The sequence below is a fragment of the Lontra canadensis genome, unplaced genomic scaffold, assembly GCF_010015895.1.
Source record: "Lontra canadensis isolate GAN:19392208 unplaced genomic scaffold, GSC_riverotter_1.0 scaffold89, whole genome shotgun sequence".
In the NCBI taxonomy this organism is placed as follows: Eukaryota; Metazoa; Chordata; class Mammalia; order Carnivora; family Mustelidae; genus Lontra; species Lontra canadensis.
The window spans coordinates 7,153,342-7,176,173 of record NW_022631083.1 but is presented as its reverse complement, the minus strand read 5'-3'; the positions used below and the strand labels follow the sequence as shown (position 1 = coordinate 7,176,173).

Here is a 22,832-nt window from a genome sequence, read left to right as displayed (position 1 = left end):
GGGAACAAAAACAAACAAAAGAAGAAATGCAACATATAAAAGAATATAAAAATCTGGTATATGTAAATCTAATCAGATCTGTAATTGTTCTAGTATAAATAGTCTAAGAGCCAATGAAAAACCAGAAATTATTATTTTTGGATAAAATAACAAGATCCAACAGGAAATAAGATATAAAGACACAAACTAGACTAAAAGAAAAAGAATTGGGAAAGAAACACTCTGCTAAAAGTAGTCAAAAGTAAGCAGGAGTGGCTATTTTCTTATTAGATAAAGTAGGCTTCATTGAAAAAATATTACTACAGATAGAGGGAGACATTTCCTGATTATAAGTGGGTTAATTCCTAAACAGAACATAAAAATCCTAAAAGTTTATGTATCCAGCCACAGAGTTCCAAAATACAACTATCAAAAACTGAATGAACTGCAAGGAGAAATTTTCAAAACCCTAGTGATTGCTGGAGATTTATCCAACCTTCCCTACTAAGTGATAAAGCAATTAGAAGAATCAGTAAGAATATAAATGAACAACACTGTCAATACACTTGATCTAATTGGCATTTACAAAAAATCTACTCAACAACATTTATTCCAAGTATGCACATAATGTTTACCAAGATATACTATATTCTGGGCCATGAAAAAGGAAAATATATGGATAAAAGTGTGGGCGAAATTTCAAAGAGCAAATCATGTAAGTTCTCTGACAACAAAGGAAATAAATAAAAATCACTAACAAAAAGATATTTGCATAATCCCCAAAGATATTAACAGAATAACATACATAAAAATAACCCATCAAAAGGAAAAGTAGAAAGTATTTTGAATTGGATTAAAACAAAAACACAATATATCAAAATGTTAGATGTTTCTAAAGCAATAATTACAGGGAAATTTATATCAATTAACATCTTACATTATAATAAAAAGAAATGTATCAAATTAATTATCTCAGTTTCCACCTTTAAAAAAAGTAGGAAAATAAGAGCAAAGTCCAACAACTGTAGGAAGAAGAAAGAAAATATTAAAAATCAGAGTGGAAATCAATTAAATAGATAATATAAAATGGGATAAAATCAATGAAGCCAAACCGGTTATTTGAAAAGAGCTATAAAATCATAAAACTTCTATCTAGTCTTATCAGCAAAAAAGAAGAGAGAAGACACACATTATAAATATCAGGAATGTGAGGGGTGACATCATTTCAGATTCTACAGATATTACAGGGATAATATGGAAATATTACAAACAACATTATGTCGATAAATTCATCACCATAAATGGAGTTGGAAGGAAAAGGAAGAGGAGAGGAGAGGAGAAGAGAAAAGAGAAGAAAAGAGAAGAGGAGAGGAGAGGAGAGGAGAGGAGAAGAGAAGAGAAGAGAAGAGAACAAGAAAAGAAAAGAAAAATATTTAAACTTATTTAAGAAGACATGGGTAATCAGAACAGCCTGTATGTGCTGAAAAATTTAAATTTAGGGTTAAAACTTTTCAGCAAAGACCTAGATGACTGCTTGAGTAAATATTACCAAATATTTAAGGAAGAGATAATACCGATTATTCACAAGCTCTTCTAGAAAATTGAAAAGGAAATAATATTTCCCAATGTATTTTATGAGGCCAGCATTACCTACAGATTAGATTGTGACAAATAAATAACAATAAAAGAAAAATAAATAAGAATAGACTTCTTGGATAAAGAAGCAAAAATTCTAGACATTTTAGCAGATTCAACCCAATAATTTGCAAATGATAACACATCATGGCCAAGTGGGGATTATTAAAGGAAAGCAAAGCCAACTTTACATCAAAGATCTACAATGTAGAAAAAGATCTACAAGGTAAGATCAATCAGTGCACTCCACTATATTAACTAACCCAAAATGAACAACTATAGGTTGATTTCAATACAAATGTTAAATAAGCATTTAACAGAATGCATTTCTGATTAAAAATATTCAGCAAACTAAGAATAAAAGCAAACTTCCTCAACGTGATAATGGGCATGTACAAAAACTTATAGCTAACACCATACTTAAGTGAAGGACTAAATGTTATTCTCCTAAGGGCAGGAGTAAGACAAGAATGTCTACTCTCAAAATCTGTATTCAAGATTGTATAGGTAACCTAGCCATTTGAGTAAGGCATGAAAAAAGTAACCACTACCAATCAATCAGTGGTCACATGTGAAGTGAAATACCTTTGCATTCCTCCTGCCTTGGAGAAAGAACACATCTGAAATGCTGAGGACCAATCATACTTCCTCTAGATTTTGATCTTCAATGAAGATACTTTCCAAGCTTGGCATCCCTATTCAAGTTCTCATTCCCGTCTATAGATGAGAGACTGCCTCCAGCTATAAATGGTTAAATCCTCCTAATGTCCTCCTAAGGCCGTGGCTTTGTGCAGTGTTTGAACCACATTCGTAAGACCCCAGGCTACTCAACTTCAGAAAAGCTTCTAAGAATTTAGGGAAAAGATGACAGTATGAGAATGATCTACACAACTGTCTACGGGGAAAGACCATACACCCTCTAAAACGAGTATCTGGGTTTATCTTTCCCTAAAGCATATTTTATGTTCAAAATGCAAGAAGGGATATTCTTCCATAATATAGTTCTATCTCACTTAACTTAGGAAAGACTCAGATATTATCTTAAGAAAAACCAACTCTTTGTCTACCATGCACTCAATCTTTTTTGTCTTACAATCTTTTTTGTCTTTCTTCTCCTCCTTCATTATTGAGAAATCAATTCTTCCCAGTAGAGACTTCTAGCATTGGCGGACATTAAAAAAAACAAAACAAAACAAAACAAAAAACACAACTTAACCATCATCTGTCCTTCTCATGAAGCTCCCAGTTGTGTTCTCCCAACCCATTTGAGCTGAGGACCTCTGAAAAACCTGCGGCCAGTTAGGACCCTGGGAATCAGCACCTGTGATGGTTTTGCTAACCCAGAGAGGTTTCAAGAAATTCTCTGGAGCTTTCTGTCTATCAGTGACCCTAATTGCATCCTCTTGTATTGCCATAAAACATAATTAAGAGAAAGGAGGCATTTAATCAAATACTGCAAGTATTGGCTGCATTGCTTGTAAAGAAGCTGGTTAGGCAGAGTGACAATAAGATCTGCTTAATATTTTTATATAGTGCTTAAGACTAGCAATCCTTAATTTATTTTTTAGTCTGGAAATTAAGGATGAATAATGATCTCCCAATTGCCCTTCACAATCATGATTCAGCCTGAAGAGTTAATAAGCCACCTTCAATACCCCACCCCCTTCCCTGAACAGACATTTTTTCCACATGGATGAACACAAAGAAATAATCAGATAGGAGATTTTTCTTCTAAATTAGGCCTCTTGTTTGTAAACTGAAAGAGTGCTAATGCAGTTCAAACTCAGCTATGCACCACACATGCCCATTCTGCCCAGGCTTATTACAAAGAGCGGGAGAATTGAAGGTTTTGTTCTATTCTTCAGGCTCTTTCTGTGTGAGAGGCCATTCAAGCCATCGGGTAGTTCTCCCTCACTCTCTTTCTCTCTCGGCCCCTCGCTCACACACTCCGTTTCCCTCTATAATGCCAGCATTAGAGGCAAGCTGCGGGCTGCAAGCGAGCTTTGATGTCGACCTCTTGCTGCCGGCCTTGGTGGGTGAGGAGCAGAGCAGTGAGGGCATGTGTGGGACAGAGCGGGATGAAAGGAGGGGTGACTGGAGCCCATGATGTGGATGGATTCCTGCCTGTTCACTTAGATTCTTCGGGAAGAAAAATGCTAAGCCCTGAGATTACAGAGGTTATGAATCAGCTAAACCTCAGGAATTAAAACAACACAAGAATCAAATTATTGCTCAGGGTTTAGGGAAAAGTAAGGGAAGGAAGGAGGAAGGAAGGAAAAAAGGAAGGAAGGAAGGAAGGAAGGAAGGAAGGAAGGAAGGAAGGAAGGAAGGAAGGAGAAAGAAAGAAGGAAAAAGGAAGAGAGAGAAAGGAAAGAGGGAGGGAGGGAGGAAAGAAAGAAGAGAGAGAGAGGAAGAAGAGAGAGAGGGGAAGGAAGGAAGGAAGGAAGGGAGGGAGGGAGGAAGGAAGGAAAGAAGGAAAGAAGAAATTAAAAAGGAAGTGAGGGAGAGAGGAAGAAAGAAAGAAGCCACAGATGGGGCCAAAGAAATAAGGACATTCAGATAACAGTCTAAGAAGTCTGGCTAGTCAAGGGTGCAGGGAACCAGCCCAGCTCCTGGGCAACAGCTTTGGGCACTCTGGTCCCCTTCCAGCCTTGGACCTGTGGCAGATGTCAGGAATAAATCTCTGGCCCTAGTGGTAAAGTTACAGTTGGGACACAGGCAGGCAGCCCATGAGAAGGCCACAGGGCAGTCCACTCTGCCCTCCCATGGGCCGGTATGGTAAGGGAATCTCTGAAGGGGGAGCCCGGCAAGGGAACTTAGGTCCAGTTTGAATTCTTGGCATTCAAGGACTACTTTCAATTAGATTATGGAGTTTCTGTGGCTCTGCCTGGATTAACATGCTATTCATTACTAGTCTGCCAGGGCAGATCAGACCTTGTTCTCCAGTAACAGACACTTGTTTCCTCCTCCCTCAACCACCCGTTTTGTTAATCTCACTGCATAAAGGAATAAGGGTCTGTCTTCCTCCTTAATTTTCCAACCCATAGTCTCAACTCCAGCAGGTTTGTGACCGTGGAATGAGACAGGGAAATGTTAACACTGAATCCTTTCTCTGTTTTCTTTTCTTATTTTCACTCTCAGGGTGTGTTTTAAAAAAAACAAAAATCCCAAAGCAAGAATCTACCAAGGCCCTACTATGCGCAAGATCCATACTAAAGAAATCTACAATTCAGAAGTGGAAAGGAAAAATAATTTCACTCTATATTAAGCCTTGACCTGTCCTTCGTTACTAAAATGAGTCTCTTAATACTAAAATAAGACCTTAAAAAAAAAAAAAAAAAACTCTGATGTTTTCAGAATACGTAAGTTCTGAATTTTTCCCACCACATCTCTTTCTTGATCTTGGGTTTGCATAAGTGCAGGTTATCTGAAATGAATTGTTTTGCACACTGGTCAGAGGAGTATTCAGGGGAGCTGTTTGCCAGGGAATAACACCGGAAGATGTCAGGAGCTAAATAAATGGCCTGTGGTCAGTCAGAATGTCATTGGGACAAGACCCCTTCTCCTTTGAAGATGGATTGACACATAGCTTTCTTCCAATAAGCCTTCAAAGCTAAGTCTGCCTGTCCCTTACCCCACCATTCATGGCTGAGAGGAGAATCCTGAGTCCACTGGGCTCTTTCCTGGGTCCCTAAGGTTAAGGCAAGAAGATGTCTTTGTAGGGAAGCATCCTCTGAAAGACAAACCTCCTTAGGAAAAGGGGTGAGGTGTCTCATTTTCCAATTCACTATAACCTGAGCATTCCTGAGCTATGAATTGGACTCATGGTTGTAGAAATTGCTTGCACTTCATGCCTTTCAATTGGAAGACACAAAAAGGGCCTGGGTTAAATGGAATCATCTGTTTTAAAAGATAAATATATGTCTAGAGATAGAGTACCTGTTTGGGTTAATCATACATATGTTGCATCCGAGGGTTTTGTTTTTTAAAACCATACCCTGATATGGAATCTCCGTACTATGAAAATCAAAATAAAGAACAAAATAAAAAAACAAAATCAAAATAAAGAACAAAAATAAATAAATAAAAATAAAGCAGGGAAACTGCACAGGCAACCGGAGAGCGCCCCCACCCCCACCCCAGTGGGTCCTCTCTGGTGACTACCCCAATCTTCACTCCACCCCTCAGTTATAAGATCAGCAAAACTTTCGAGGGAAGAAGACCCAGAAAGAACAAATGTGGCAGCAAGAGACAGAGGGAGCAATACCTTCAGAGTCTGAGAATGTAATGGGACCTGTAGGTCTGTTAATTACCAAACAAAACTTCTGTTTCAAGAAAGGGGAAAATGCATTTTAATAGAAGCTCTATAATTAGCCATTTCTGTTCATGGTTTCTTAGTAGTTTTTATGTTTGTCTGCCTTCACCTTTATTTCCTTTAACAACGTTCACATAAAATGGCTCGGAATTGCTCTGCCTCTAATTATTTACTGTAACAACCAACAAGCTAAAAGATGACAAAGTCATAAAGAAAGATCTTTGTACAGCAATATTGACTCACCACGGTTGCATTCTTTTATTTTTTTTGTTCGTTTCTAGTGTATAATTTGCAAGTATGCATAAAACAGTGGCTGGAGCTTTATTTTATGATGATGTTAGACTTTTCGTCTGTGAATTTGCTTTAAATATAGATACACAGTTTGTTCAGCCTTTGGTAAACAGAGTTCCACTCCATCCCAAACGTCACCACTTGTCAAAGTGGAACTGGTATGACTTGTTTGTGCTGAGGGCAGGGGCAGGACTGTTCGGAAATCAAAAGGTAAATGTAAAACCAAGAGAAGGTAGGCGTTTGGATGCCAAGACTGAACCGTACCACAGGGAATGATTCAGAAAAAAATGATCAATGTCCAATTGTGGGAAATCAATTGAGAAATTAAATCCTCATTGGGGCAAAACCAAGAGGCACAATCCTACGATGAATCAAAATCAAAGCCACTACAGTCTGATAAGGGCAGGAGATTCACATTGATGGAAGTAGTCACCCAGGTGTCATGTCCTTGAATCTGAAATTGTTTGCATTTCATCTTGCGGAAAGCCCATTTTAGAAATGTAAGAACTGGGAGTTCAACACCAGAAATGATGAGCCTTATACTGGACATAACAATGACTCTGTGTTTGACCAATACCTGATATTTGGAAGAAGAACAAGTTCAAGGGTCACAACATAGGCCTGGAGGGCAGCAGGTTCAATTCTGATTCATCATTCTACCGTGGGTGACATCAAATGACCATTCTCAACAAGTTGCCATTGCTAAGTGATTGCAATACTAGGGGTGAGATGTACTGTGGGACTTGAAGACATGAGAAGGGACAAAGAAGCAGTGACCAGAGCACCACTTCTAAAGGAACCCATCCAAGTAGTTTCTGGGATGAAGGAAAGGTCACAGACTACCACAACACCACCGTAGTTGGAAAACAATATGTTAGCCATCTCTCAAGGGGTTCACTTTAGAACCAATAGTAGCTATGACCCATAGGTCTTTTCTGTTGTAGCCCAAGGTAAGTGTCCTTCAGAGATGAGTCACTTCCCATTTTGATGTGGCACACATGGGATATTACAGGAAAGGTCCCTCCTTCAGGAGCCCAGGGCTTCCCTCTGGGCTAAGCATGGACTGGCTTCTCTTCAACATGGAGCCAAGTCCAAACTCGCCTGTGTTAGGCTAGAGATCTCCAGCAGGATTCAGAACACGATAAATTTTACTCTGTTCCCTGAGTAGTAATGGTTTGTCGTAATAGGCTCTTGCTGTAGTTTATTGGTCCATCTCGTGGTTTATTAGAGCACAGCCTGTGTCAGGGCTTCCATTATAAAGCCATATTTTCTGGGTTGAGAGATCAACAATAAAATTGGGCTAGTATTGAACCTTAATCTTGATATGCAGTCCCTGCCCAAGAATGTAAGAGGAGAAATTAAAGAGAGAAGGGTAGAGATAGAAAGAAATGGAAAACAAACCATTGGACAGGCAACTATAATTCCTGCACTTCTGAATTTATTTCAGCTGTGTTTTGATTATAAGGTACACTTTTGTTTCATTATGTTTCCATTTATCATTGGGCTTATTTGGTAGAGGAATTATTACTTGAGAGATGGAAATTAACGGTAAAGTCATATCAGTTTTCCCTCTACCCAGATGCCATACTTACATGTCCACAAAATAACCACATCTTCCCCTTTTAATTTGCTCCTCAAGTCAACTAAAGAACAGGAGATTTCATGTCAACGAGACTGCAGTAAAAAAATAAATAAATAAACTTAAAAGGAACGGGAAGTTTAGCACCGTACAAAAGTCATGAAAGAGAAAAGGTAGTAATGTCCTTGTGAAATTGTTCACCACTTTTTTCTCTCCTTTCGGTGACAACGAGCCTTTGGCAAACTCCTGATCAGGTGAACTTTTATGCTTCTCTTCGTTTAAACAAAAACAGTACTGATGTTTTTGTTTTACTCATGCTACCAAAGAAAATTGTTTCGACGTGTTTAAAGTGCTTCCCAGGGCAATGATATCCAACAAAAGATCATTTGTAAAGGATTCATTTCGCAGAATGCACGGCCTTGCTGTAATGTCCAGTATAGAGAAAGATCTTAGCTTAAATTATACCACAGCTATTTTAAATGGATTTTTAAATTATCTACCTTTGCATTTCATCATGAATGTTTCAGGGAAATTATCCTGAGATAATGCCAACAAATGGCTGCAGACTTTAGGCTTATAATTGCTCTTGTTCATTTAAGGTTCCCAGCAGACCATATCAGGAAATTCAATGCCTGGCAAGTCGGGGTTGATAATATACCGTAACTGGCATTTTCTTATTAGACGAGCACCCAAATCAGCTTTCATTTGTAGCAATGACCCTAATTAAGAGAACCATGATTTAAAGCTGAGTCTTTGCATTTTAAGAATCAGATCTGGATACGGCGATGTTAGCCAAAGGGTTATTTTTTTTTCCTAGTCAATTGGCATAATCTAACCTTAATTTTAATTTTTCAAAAGTATTTCACATATTTTTTTTTCCAGTTCCACTTTCAAAATGAGAGGCTTCCTTCTAGCTGCTGGGTGATATGCATATGAGTAGGTAAAAATACTCACCTTCTCACCTTCCTTGTATGTAAGCACATTCACCTCTGTCTTCACGAAATGATTTGATCTTAGAGCTCCAAGAGGTGTTAGAAAAAGGGTCACTTAGTGTGTTCTTGACCACCCCGACACCCTTAGGCGGAAGAATGGAAGGCTTGGAAACTAAGGTAGTTTGCCTTGGATCGTCAGCTGTAAAGAAGGAGATAGAGCCCAAACTACCTAAGTCTCCTGATGAGAATTTCACAACCTCTCCCTCAAAAAGTATCTGTTAAAGATATTACCTGTGATATAGGTTGATGTACCTGACTTTTCTTAATTCATCCAATCAATAGAAATCCTTCATTGCTGTGGACCACGGAAGTGATCACCTTGAAATTTTATCGTACCATAGCTCTAAGGGACCATTACCATAAAAGGATCTTGTAGCATATTGTGAGGATCTTTAAACACTCCATCTAAATGTATATATCCATTGGATATATATATATATATAAAATATATGCGCATTTGATAACTTGTTGGGTAGGATCTAACGTAAATTGACCCTATCTTATATGTCAGTGATAATGACATGCAGCCAAGAACAATAACCAATATTTGGAGATCATTTTACAACTCAAAAAGAACTTTTACCTATATTATTTCTTTGACTCATTATCCTCACCATAGCACCGTGAACATGCAGGACAAGAAGGGGAACTTGAGATATTATAGTATTGTTATCCCCTTTTCATTGTTTGGAAAATAAAACATTTTCTTGGGGGGAAAAAAAAATCCAGGTTCTCAAACCATAGATCCATGTCCTCTCTCCATAATGCTCTCTTGCCTCCCTGGTAGCAATTATTATTAGTGGAAAGATATTATAAGTGGAAAGCATTAATATAATTTATGCCTTATGGTTAGAATTCTAATGCTAATAGTAATCGCCATTATTACTGAGCACTTTAATTCAGGTGTGGTTCTGAACACCTGCATCTTGCACATGCGCACAGGTGCAAACATCTATACAGTGGGTATGATGGCACCAATTTCAGTGATGAGTAAACAAGGCTCAGGGAAGTTCAATAAGTGACCTAAAGTGATGGCCCCTTTCGGGGGCAGAACCAGGTTTTGAACCAGGTTAGTTCGAGCCCAAACCAAATGTTCTAAACTATTTGCCATACTTCTTTCTTGATAACACATGTGCTCTACCGTATCCTATCATACTGGTAATAGAAGTACAGATAGATATCAATGCTAAGACCCCCTCAATGTTCACTGAGTGCAGGAGGAAAAATTGGACAGAAAAAAGCAAAGTCTGTATGAGGAAAGGCTCTGTGTGTGGGTGGGGTGTGCGTGTGTGCGTGTGTAAATGATACATGTTTATGCCTCCATTTTCATTTACAGATAACTGTGTAAATACATAGAAAGTGGATATTTAAAAAAAAAAAGGGAAATAACACAGATGATATTATTAATATCTTTCACAAAACCCTAAGAAATTCACTTATTAAATATAATTTATTTTCTAAGTTTGGTGCAGGAGACAGAATCCTTACCAGTGTTATAGGCAACTTTTTATCAGGATTTAATTGTTAGAGTTGCTTCATTTCAAGGAAAATGATTTAACCCCCAGGATATGCAGATCACTATTATAATCAGCCCCGTTTTTTAACAAGGGGAGGGCCTTCAGCTATTCTTGCAAGAGCGAAAATTTCCAGGAATTATCCTTACTGCTATTATAAATTAATAAATTTTAGTAGTGCTACACCGCAAATCTTTGGCATTGACCTATATAGAAACATTAATATCTTATGATATTGATTTCAAAGACAAAGTCCAGAACCTTATGGTAAATCTAGAGGAAGTTTGTCTCTCATGATAGATGCTGCCATAAGATTCACCTAATATATCCCAGTAAATCATCCCCTCCACTGGCGTTCAAGATGGGCTCAGTAAACACATACGTCCTCTGCCTGGGTCTCTGGGAACCCATGCATCCTGGGCACAATTCCACTAAACAGGCCACCTAAAATGCTGCTGGTTCCCCTCCTCCCTGGAACTGTCACTGATGGATTGAGTGATAATCTACCTCTAACCTGTGAGATTCATGCTGTCAGGGCCATTTTGATGGCTTTCAGAAGGGCTCCCCCGCTACGGCCAGGATGTTTGCAATAGGACAAAATTGCGTTGGAAGAGACCCAGGCAAGGCCATGGAACAAGTGGGCTTTGGTAGCTCAACAATCTGGCTGCTGTTCTTTCCAGATACACTGCTCCTGTTTGTGCAGGAATGACCAGCCATAAAATAAAATAAAATAAATTAAAATAAAATAAAATAAAATAAAATAAAATAATAGAATAGAATAGAATAACGAAAAACCTAATTAAACTAACACCAGCAGTTCAGAAAAGCAATGCTTCCTTCCCGCCTTTTTCTCCCTGCCCACCCGACCCCTCACATAGCCCCTAGTGTGATACCTTGAATTATTTCTAGAATTCACAAGATGCTCAATGTTTCCCAAGCATGGTCCTTTGTAATTGTTAAAACTAGACAGCAGCATATATAAATAATCAGACCCATAAAGAGAACAGTCAGTAGGCAAGTAAGCCTCTACGAGTCCCCTTCATGTCTGAGGGTAGGGAGGAGAGAGCAGGGGCTTTGCCCTCCAGCATCTTAGCTATTCACCCCATAGGCCATTATCCCAAAATGGCGGCCTGGGTAAATATTTGAGAGAGATGTTTTCCAGTTTGTTTATCTTCTTCCTGTCATTTTCACTGATAGTCTCTGCTCGTCTTGGCGGCTGACCTTTCACAAATGTTGGTTTTGTTTTAGAAATGTCCTATTGTAAATAAGAGGGCAGAGTTCACAGAGCAAAGGCCAACGTAGCTAGGAGGCTCTGTGGGGGCCCAGGAGCCCTGTTTCATCTGCCAGTGGTGAGCGTTAACCTGCCCACAGCCCCAAGGAGAGCGGGGGTCAGCTCCCCACTTCTCAATGCTATATCCTAGCCTAGTTTCTTAGTGTTCTCCAGGAGAACATAATTTAACAGCAGGAAACAACATGATGGCTGGCTAACCTGTTTGTGTGGGGTATTTTTGTAAATAAGGGTCAGTAACTACCTGGGTAACTTTTACAGGGAGATGCTGGAAAACTGATCAGTATTCAGTCACTGGTGTTGATAATTGGAAAATGTTCTATTCAAGATTCATATTTTCCACGTTGGTTAATTCTTCCAGCTCGGAGTCCCTAGAGGACAAGGACTGACTTGGCATGTAATGGAGATGCTCGAATGGAAATCATCATCAGATCTGCCCCAACTCCATGCCTGTTAAGACATGGGATTCTGGTTGCATGAATCAAATGAGTTCTCTGAACCACTGCCTCTTCAGTAATAAAATACATATAATCTTCCTTCCCTACCTGCCTCAAAATGATATTAAAACTCAAGAGAAATCATGCCTATGAAAGCACAAAGTAAACAGCCAAACCCTTTCAAAAGGTAGTCTGTAGGGTTGGGGGGCTGGTGGTGGCTAGCATCATTGACCGGTTTCAGATGATCAAAACCATTGAGCATTCCAAACTTAGGAGAGCTCCAATGACCATCTTGAGGCCCAGTGCATGGGGAGCATATCTTAAGTTAGATAAGGCTGGCCAAGTGAGAGTTGGACAACTCAGTATGTGAGGTATCTTGGATAAATTTGAAGTCATTGAGCAGAAATGTCTTCTTTCCTACCTCAGAGAGGCAACAGTCCTTAGGGGTAAGGAGTTCAAAGGCCATAGTGACAACCCTGATGACTTCCAGGGGTTACCACTCTCTCTGCATGCTCACCCAAAAGCACATTGGGGTGCTGCGCTCCCAGGATGGGAATTCAGATTCAACTCTGTTTCTTAGCAGTGGTGCTGGATAATAGAGACAATCAGCAAATTTTCCCCCATGCCATCAGAGACTGAAGCAGTGAGAAAAAAAAAATTGTGTGAAAATATCCATCAACTGCTCCGAGTTGGGTGGAGCTCAGAAGCATTCTGAGTGAAGCAGGTCTGACCGCTGCTGCTTGGAAGGGGGTCTCTGGCCCAGAAGGCTTGTTGTCCAAACTCCATCCTGGAGCCTCTCTGTGCCTCCTGACTTCTTTTCTCAATCACCTCTCTTGCTTTTCTCTCACAGTTGTTGGCTTTGAGATCTTTGCCTTGACTCACATTTTAGCATGTGTTACAATTTTTGTTTTGTAGTGCTTTTCATTTGTAAAAGAACCTCTTTACAGCACAGAATGGAAATAAATAGCTCTTCAAACTGATTCAAATGAGGTATTTTTGAGTGTGTGTAAATGCAACACTGGGAAAACCTGGCATTTCCTGGTGGACTCTTACTCATTTATTACATGCATTCAGGTCTCATTTGCAGACCTCTGCTACTAGGGACTGACAAGGACAAAATGAATAAGAAAACGTTGGGGCCCCCTGGAAGCGTGTGGCCCCAAGAAAGTGACACTCATTTCTCCCCCTTCACTGTCATCCGCATCAGCCACATAAGCCCTATAATCACATTCGACATGTTTATTCAGATGTAGCTCATTTAATATGAGTTCTTCAGGACATACGCTATTTCTAATCCCCATCTAAATTTTCTCTATTACCTTCAACTGCCTTGAACACTTAGAACATGGTAGATATTTAATAAATATTTATGTAAAGAAAGACTCGAAGAAAAAAGTTTAAGAACTACCATGGGTTGACATCTCATTTTAACCAGAAGAGTGAGGTTGAGTGCATTGGTTGCAGGGCACTTAAGACAACTGAATGATGGAATAATTCATTGCACCTGAACTCAGGCCCTTTGCACCAGACATTGTCTCCCTCCTGCTTCCTTAGTCATTAGCTGGATTCAAGTTTAATTACTCTCGAGTGAGCCCCTACAGTGAACTAAGGGCTGTATAGGTATTCTCTTATGGAAGGGTACACTTAATCTCAAAACGCAACCCCTTCAGGTAAGCCTCCTCAATCCCACATTAGTGGGATGGCAAAAGTGGCTCAAAGATGTTAAGTAAGTTGACTACAGTTCCACTCTGGTTATATATCAGACCTAGCATCCTGAGTCAGGTTGGCCGGACCCCAACACAATCTGAATGGGATTTTATTAGTTTTAGAAAACAGAAATGGTTCTCGAAACAAGAATAATAAATGAGAAAGATTCACCTAGTTTAGATGACTATAATTTTTAATCCATTTGGATAATTGAAATAAAGGCATTAAAAGAATCCTTAAAAAGATCAGATGAGCCCAAATCACCTCCCTTTTACAGGGACAAAGAACAATAAAGCTGACACATTCTCTTACTGGGGGGAGGGGGGACCTCTGTGAATTTAGTTTATAACTAGTTCATCCTAGCATGGCCCCTCTCTGTGGCCTCAATGCAAATGACTGCCTGAACCCAGGGTGACCTTATAGATTTTTTAATTCAGTAGTTATTTAAAGTAAGTGAACAACTTATTTAGCAGACAAGATAAAGTTCACAGGATAAAATGTGCAGGCATGGAAATGTAAAATATTTCCATGTGGCACACGAAAGTCTACCATTAGCTATTCCCAAATTCATCAAAGTGCTGTGAACATGCTTTTTTGTATTCTGAGATGGGATTAGGGAGATCTAATTTCCCTAATTAAGTTCTCATTGCTGATAAAGCCCGAATTAAATGTAGAATGGTTTGAAATGAAGAGTCTCTCTTTCATCCTGGGTTGGTTTATCTGGAAGACAGGCGCCATCACTGCCATGGGGGGAGTTCTGCATATCCTTACCAGAGATGATGGATGCTTTTGGAGTAGAAGAGAATAATCAATAGGATTTTGACTGACATTATATGATGCAAGAAAAGGTCAGTTGGGAACTCAGGGCCGTAGGGTGTTACACAATTCCAGAGGTGCCACTGTCACTGTATCCTGTGAAAATAGCACCTCCTGGATTTGGTAAGCATGCCAGCTCTATAGATCAGCTGTCTTTCCTCTTCTCTATCCAGCTACCTCTGCTTAGGAAATGAGATGATAGGGGCAGGCAGGGGAGGGAGAAGCCACCATATTTTGTCTTGGCTCCAACTCATGGTGGCCTCTCCATAACTCAGTAACTTCCAAGTGCCCACAGGAAAAGAGGATGTGGGAGCGAGAAAGAGGTTTTCCGTGCTCTTCTCCATGTCTGTGTTCTATTGCTCTGTCCACAGTCCCTCCCCAAAGGGGAGGGCCATTACCCACCCTCTGCGCAGCCAGCCCCTCCTCTGTATGAAAGCCACAGCAACACAATTCCTCTCTACCATTCTCAACTTTGTTTTTGTCAATAAGCCCTGAAGACTGAAAAAGGGAAGATGGGCTCTGTTCCTGAATGAGAGCTCTTTGATTTTCAATATCCAGACAGTAGCAAATACCTTCAGATGTGGTGTCCTGCCGAGGCTTTTCAGAGGCACCTTTTGTCGGCAGAAGACTCTTTTCTCCTCACACCAGACCCTGAGAGGAGATCCTCTCTTAATGTGAGCTTGTGTATGCCTCTTGCTCTGCGGAACTATGCCCTGGTAACTTGGTGGGAACGACAGGCACATGGCTGGCGATCTTTCCATGAGCTATCATTGGCCACACCATAGCTAGTGAGAGCCCAGCTGCCTAAAGCTCTCCTGATCCTTGGTTGGGGGCTGCTGCCCTTCCTCTCCACACCGCCTCAGGGTGGCAACATGTTAAGGCAGAGCCTTGAAGTGGGCAAGAAATTGCCACATTGAGACCTTATGTTTTTAGCAAACTTCAGGGCATACATAGAGAGTTTAAATGCATCCCCAAATCACACTTGGTATCAAGAATAACACCTTTTTTTTGGGGGGGGGGGGGTCTTGGAAAGACTGAGGATGGAACAGAATCACAAATACAAAAATTGGTGTGTACAACTCATGGGCTTCTCCGAAATCAGTATTAAGAAAAGCAAATAAGAACATGTTCTCTCTTGACAATCTTCATTGTAGTAAATGGTGCTTTATATCTACGCATAATGAGCTACTTCTGTGCTTTACAGACCATTTTGCACATGGTTTGTACCTCATATTAAATTTGATGATGTATTTGAAAGTACTTTGTATACAGAATATTATCATGTAGATTTTAGCTATTATGAAAATAATGATGAGTAAATAACTTCAGTTAGTGAGGTTGTCATTGGCCCAATTTAAAAGCCTCTCAGTTCCTTTTCCCCAACCTTACCACCGGATGCAGGGAAAAAAAAACAAGAAGGGATTTTAAAGATATTCTTTTTTTTTAAGTTATTGACATTCAATAATAATCATGGAACTACACATTAAACAATAAAATTCCATTTCTAACATGAGACTGGCAAAAAATTAAAAAACTGAAACAATCAGTGCTGACAACACTATAGCAAAATAGGCAGTATGAAATGTTAAAATTGTTTTCTAGTTTTTTATTTAAAATATTTTGAAAATCTATTCTGATGGTAACTATCAAAATTTTAAAGACCCTACTATTGGTAGTATAATAATTCTACTTTTGTGACTCCATCCTACAAAATAAAAACATCAGTTATTAAATCCACATATCTAGTTAGGTAGGTATTCAGGGAGGTAGACAGATATACAAATAGATATAAATAGATAGATATGAATGTTTGCTGTAATATTGTTTGTGGGTGTAGAAAACTGAAAACAATGAATAATGCAATTTTTGAACAACACAATTTTAATGTCCTTGTACAAATGCTTTGTCCTCAGGATGTACTATAATTTACTGAGCTTTATACTTATTTTCAAATGTTTAGTTCATTTTTTGCTATTATAAAATAACACTGAGGTAAGCAACATTGCACATAAATCTTTTCCCCACTCTGATTATTCCTATAGTATTTATTCTCAGAAAAAGAGATGAAGAGTATTTCGGAAGAGTGTTATGATCAGTGTCAGATGGTATGGGGAAATATAATAGAGCATGGGGGTGGGATGAGAACGTGTTTCCACAGTGTACTTTGGACAGAAATTTCAGGGACATAAGCCTTTTCTGAAAAAGCCATGCTGGACCAAGAAACCTAAATGATGAGAAGGAGCAAGGCCTGCAAAAGGTGGGGAGAACAGCCTTCTTTTCAGGCAGAAGAAATGTCACATGCAAAGGTCCTGGAGCAGGAAAATGTTTCCAAGTTTTTCGGAAAGAGTGGAAGAAGGGGAAAGCTCTACCATGGGGCTTGAGGATCATAATTAAGTGGTTTGATTTTATTGCAAGAGTTATAGAAAACTCTGAAGAAGTTTGTAACTTGGAAAATGGACCAGTATGGTGTATAATTTTGAACGGCTCACTCTGAGTGGGCATGATTTGTAAGAGGATGAAGGGGGATGAAGGCCTGGTTCAGTTAATTCATCTGGGTAACAATGATGTTGGCTTCACCTGGGGAAAGGGAGACAGTGTCAATGGAGAAGTGGACAGATGACAGAAAAAGAAAAACTCAGGACAATTGCTAGGCTTTCCATGTGGGTAAAGGATAGATGCCAGCTTCTTACTGAGATGGGATGGATTATGTAGAAACTTGGGAGGAGGGCTACTTTGAGTATGGGGAGAATTACAAGATCCATCTGGTCATGTTTTGGCAGAGACTCTATCAGAATTGTAGTAGTGGTGCCAAGTAAGCAGTTGAATACCTTGGCTTCGAGGTCAGGGGAGTAGTCAGGGCTGTAGGTGTGGACTGGGGGAATCATTATACCTGAACAAGTGCTATGGGGGTGGGGGGGAATCTTTTTCTTTTGCCGTTCCAGGTTCTTGGCTAGCTCTCTCTAACCAAAGACTGATTAATAAGAGAAAAAGCATACAAAGTTTATTTAACATAAGGTTTATGTGACATAGGAGAGTTCATAAAGGAAAGAAGACCAGGAGAAGAGGTTAAACCTAAGTGTTTTTACGTGCAGTTTGATGAAGACTAGAAAATTGTAGGAAATGTGACAGGACGAGGATATGAGCAAAGTGCAGGAAACTGACAAAGACTTAATAAGGTCTGGTCCTTCCCATTCCTCTCCAAGCCTTTCTTTCTTGAAGGCATGGATCCTCCTTTTCTCTGGGCACAGGAACACCACCTCTCACCTGAGGGTCTTACAACCTGTTTCAGGGATTCCTTCCAACACATGTCATTTCTCAAAGTCCTCCAGTTTAAAAATATTCAATTTTCTGAGGCACCATATATGGAAGTAGTGTGTCTTGAACCCCATCAGTACTTAAAGTCATGGGACTGGCTATGAAGCAAGGAGAGAGTAAGATTCAGCAGAGAACAAAGTCAGAGATTGAGCCTTGGTGTAGGAGCGGAGAAGCTGTGGGGGCAGAGAAGCTCCTTAGGAATAGCCCATGAGAAAGAAGAAAAATAAAGACAAAAAGAGAAGAAAACATTCCAAATGAGGTTTACATTCTAAAGACAGAGAAATCTGTACAATTTGGCAGTGTGTGGCTCATTTAGGTCTCTGAAAATCATTTCAATGAGGCAGTGGGGACAGGTCCCAACCTCTTTTTAGCTGGAGGTGTGGATGGGGGAGAAGAGCAGAGCCAGTTTGTGTAGAGCAATCTGTAGAGAATTTGGGCTGAAAGTGGGTGCAAAGGAATGAGATGCTATCTGAAAGCCTCTAGGCTAGGGAGGCTTAAGTTTTAATTTTCCTTAATGATAGAAACTTCAGCAAGTTGGCATGCTAACAGGTGTGATCCTTGAGAAGGCAAGAAGAGACGGAATCCAAAGGATAAGAGATAGGCTTTTCTCCTTTCCAATCAAAGGAAGGGAGAAAGGAGGGATGAAGAAGCAGCTAGGATTGTGGATATGATGGGAATCATTGGGCAAGGCCACCAAATGAGAGTGAGGGTACAAGAGGAAGGTTTGAGGAGGGGGAGGGAAATGGTATGGAGAAGTCCTCTCCAGTAGAGGAAAATGAACTCATCCATAGGATTTCCAGAAAGTTCCAACTGCTCTTTTGAGGTAGTCATTTAAAAAGGAATCAGCTCAGTCTGTGCTATTTTTCCCTGGCAATTTCCTTTCTTTCTTTCTTTCTTTCTTTCTTTCTTTCTTTCTTTCTTTCAATAGTTTTATTTATTTGTATGTGTGAGAGAGAGAGTGTATGTGCAAGGGGAGAAGCAGAGGAGAGGAAGAGAGAGAATCCTCAAGCAGATAACCCCCAGAGTGCAGAGCACATTGTAGGCCTCAATCCCTGGACCCTGAGATCATGACCTGAGCCAAAATAAAGATTTGGCTGCTCAATCCACTGAGACAGCCAATTTTCAACCATTGGCTGTGGGTCATGGGATGGCATTAACAGTTCACCCAAGGCTACATTTTTGCCAGAGAAGTACAATAGAGGGGTGCTTGCAGTGTGGTGGTTTGCCATGTCATGATTATAATGGCGTATTTTCAAAATGAATGAAGAGAAGTCCTAAGAGGGGTTGAAGGAGAGAGAGAAAATATTTCTCCATATGATCAGGAATTAAGGCAATTGTGGTTCCAAGTTAAGTGAGCTGAGAGGATAAGGTGTAGCCAGAGTACTGCACAAAAAAAGATTAAGATTTCAGAGGTGGTAGAGGTCCAGGGGGTGAACGTAGGAGTGGGAGGCTGTGGCAGAGCGAGTGCCAAATTCACCTGCCTGCCATAAGGACACCAAAAAAACAAATGGCCACTTGTTGTGTGAATGACCCATAAAGATGGAAGGCTGGTGACATCCCCAAAAATGGTAATAGCATCAAAGATGGAAAGTAAAACTCTGACCTGAAACTAACATATCATTGTGTGTCAGCTATACTTCAATAAAAACAAAACAAAACAATGAAAACAAACAACTATGAGCCAACTACAGTCTGTGGCAAATGAGTTCCTAAAACATGAGACTAATAAGCAGGATGTCACCGCTTCTAAAGGCTAGAATTTTTAAGCAAGAACAAAAGGGAAAGCGAGGGAATGTGTAATGAAAATACTCCATCTCCAGACCCTGAAATATGAGAGTATAAGCAAAAAAAAAAAAAAGCCTTCATTGCAGACCTGCCATGTTAGAGGTATCCTCAGGTAATAGCCAGGCTTCCTCATGGAGATTCACATTCTAGGGAATGTTCCGTAAGAGCAAGGTGTTGGGGAGTTCTTGCTAATCCCAGATCTGAAAATCAAAAGGACACAATGAGAAAAAAATTTGGAGGGAGAAAGGGAGAAAAATGGTGGTCTCCATTTAGGGAAGACACAAATATGGTGTGGGGGGATGGGAATTAAAGAGTAACAGTGGCCAGGGAGCCTGGACTTCTGGCACATCTGAGGCAGTCACCAGTGAGAAGTATTTGGCCATGAATTTCAAGCATAGTTCTATGTTCTTGCCTTGATGTTTCTTCAGAAGGACCCCTCTGTGCCCTGGGGCTCTTGATAACGCTCTGTTGATCCTTTACAACACCGATCTCAACTTCAGCTTTTGAAAAACAACTTTTCCCTCTTAATTTGTGATGCTATCTTAAACCTTTGCTAAATGAATACATCTGTGTTGAACCCATGTTATGATCCTCCTTCCTTTGCCATCCATCTAGTCTGTTAATTCTCATACCAGGGCTCCTTTCTAAATCACTGTCAGTTTAAAAAACATAATAATATTTACTATGGCAAGTTCTCCTTAATTATCCTTTTCTCACTGTTTTGGGTTATTCTAGTTCTTCATTCATCCAGTGAACTTCCTAATCACATAAAGAAGTGCCAAAATAATACCACTGAGATTTTGATGACTTGGCTAAAACTGATAAATCAGCATGGAACTTCAACAGCTATGCCTATCTTTTGAAAATGGCTCCTCGTTTACTCAGGGCTTGATATGCCCCTCAATTAATTTTTTTTTCCGAATTGGAGGTTTCCATTACATTTCTACACTTGATCTTAACCAAAAGGCTGAGAAGCGATCCATTACATTTCTAAATGTTTACTGCTTATATGTAGGAAATGTAGAGGGGTTTCATGTTATTGCTTTGGTATTCAGTTACTTACAAGAACTCTCTTGTTAATGTTAGTACTCTGGGTTGCCTGGGTGGCTCAGTTAAGCAGTTGCCTTCAGCTCAGGTCATGATCCCAGGATCCTGGGATCAAATTCCACGTCGAGCTCACTGCTCCACAAGGAGTCTGTTTCTCCCTCTGTACCTCCCCCACTCCTATTCTCTCTCTCTCGAAAAATAAAATCTTAAAAAAATAAATAAATAAAAATAAATAATGTTAGTATACTCTCTAAATAATTATTCCAGTTTCTGTAGGTTAAAAAGTATTACTTACAAAAATTAAAACTGTATTTCTGCCTTTGAGTCATTTTTCTCTTTTGATTATTTCCCTTTTAACACATTCTGGGTCATATATAGAACATCATCAGTATCCATGTATTGTTTCTGATTCTCCTGTGAATGTGTGGGATGTGTTGTTGACAAGAATATGCACATTAGTCACTTAAAATGTGTAGTTCCAGTTTTATAAAACAATTATATTTTGAATTTATTATATTTCTTTGGCACTCCTGTGATAATCTCCACCTTGTATTCCTTTAAAATATTATTTGACCCCATTTGTTTATCTTCTTGTTTTTTTAGTTTATGTGCAAGTATTCATTACTGTATTTTTATGACTTGGCATGCTCAGATAATTTATTCATTGTGGAATTACTACCAGCATTTTATAGTTTCTGATAAAGGAAATCATTTGTGGTACTGAGCTCTTCAATATGTTTGGCATACATTTATACAGAGAGATCTTATAATTTCCATCCCCCTCTTTAGCTGTAAAACCATTACTCAACTTTAATTTTATTTGTACTTTCATTTTATTACCTTGAGTAGAATTCTAGAGGTATGTCTGAAATTGTTTTCCTCCTAAAACTGGTCTCATATTTACTCATCCATTTATTTATAGATTCTACTCTTTACAAATATTGCATCTTTGTAATTATAGTTTCATTTACTCACTTAAGTTAAATGATTAATTCATTTTCCATTTTGTCTTATATAATGCTATGAATTTGCTTTTTGTTACAGTTTTGGAAGCATCCAATGACTGTTATGAATAGTAGCCTATTTTTTTGCTTTTAAGATAATGGTATTTATCATTTCTTTCTTGACCTGATATTTGGAATAGTAAGTAAATTTTCTAAATAGATTGATTTAATTTTTTTCACTCATGTAATTTTTATTTGTAATTTTGGGGGACAGAGTTCTTTTTTGTTTTTTCTTTATATGGCTTAGAATCTAATTCCTTTTCTCCTCATTAATTTCTCAATAGATGCCTGTAAAGGAAGAATTTTTTTTTTTTTTTTTTTTTTTTTTTTTAGCAAGGTAGTAGCATTTGGACTTGAGTAGTTTTTCAGTTATACCTAATGGTATGGTAGTAAGCCTAACAGGTCTAAATGATTAGCAACTAAGTGGTTTGGGCATTTGGCATACCATGATGGCTTTATTCCTTTTTCTCCCTTTCAAATTGTATTTCTCTTTAGTTTCAGATACAAATACTGTTAGTAGTGGTTAGCAAGATATGTGTGTTGCAGCTTTCATACACACCTTTATTTTGTGGAAGGCCATATTCACACGTGGAAGTCCCCTAATCTTTGGAAGTCCCTTAAATTACGGAGACCTCAACTACCCTCATAAGCACCACTCCCACCTAGTGGCCATTCTTATAATTACAAGCAGAAATTCTCCATGAAAAGTCAACTTCGGAGGTTTCAGGTATTTCAAATGTAATCTGATTCCTACATGAAAAGAATTACAATAACATATCAGGAAAATATCTCACTACAATAGATGGACGGTAGTTACTTAAACCTGTCACATTACGTTAGATTGAAGTACACTCTAACATTTAAATTCCAGAACACTGTTTTATCCTTTGTTTGTTTCTCCCTACAGGGCTGAGGGAGGTAAAATCATCTCCTCGAGACTAGATGTACCATATATTTTACATAGACAATAAACCACCCAGGACAAATGCAAACATGTGCATTAGAAATTCTTAAAAATAACTTCTTTTGGTTTTGTTTTTAGATTATTCATCTAATGTTCAGCAAACTTCTCTGTCCAGTGTTTCTTGATCACCAGGTTACGTTTGATAACGAAACATTCGGCGATGC

At 39.1% G+C, this 22,832-nt stretch overlaps 1 protein-coding gene across 1 annotated transcript in view; it reads left to right on the top strand.

Annotated features, from left to right (window-relative positions):
* The first annotated feature begins 1,761 nt into the window (after nucleotides 1-1,761).
* Nucleotides 1,762-22,832, top strand: part of LOC116854242 (persulfide dioxygenase ETHE1, mitochondrial-like) — a 167,661-nt gene continuing 146,590 nt past the window's right edge. Inside the window, 2 exon segments of the mRNA XM_032835941.1 lie at nucleotides 1,762-1,840; nucleotides 3,585-3,646. Coding sequence (XP_032691832.1) covers nucleotides 1,762-1,840; nucleotides 3,585-3,646 — 141 coding nt within the window.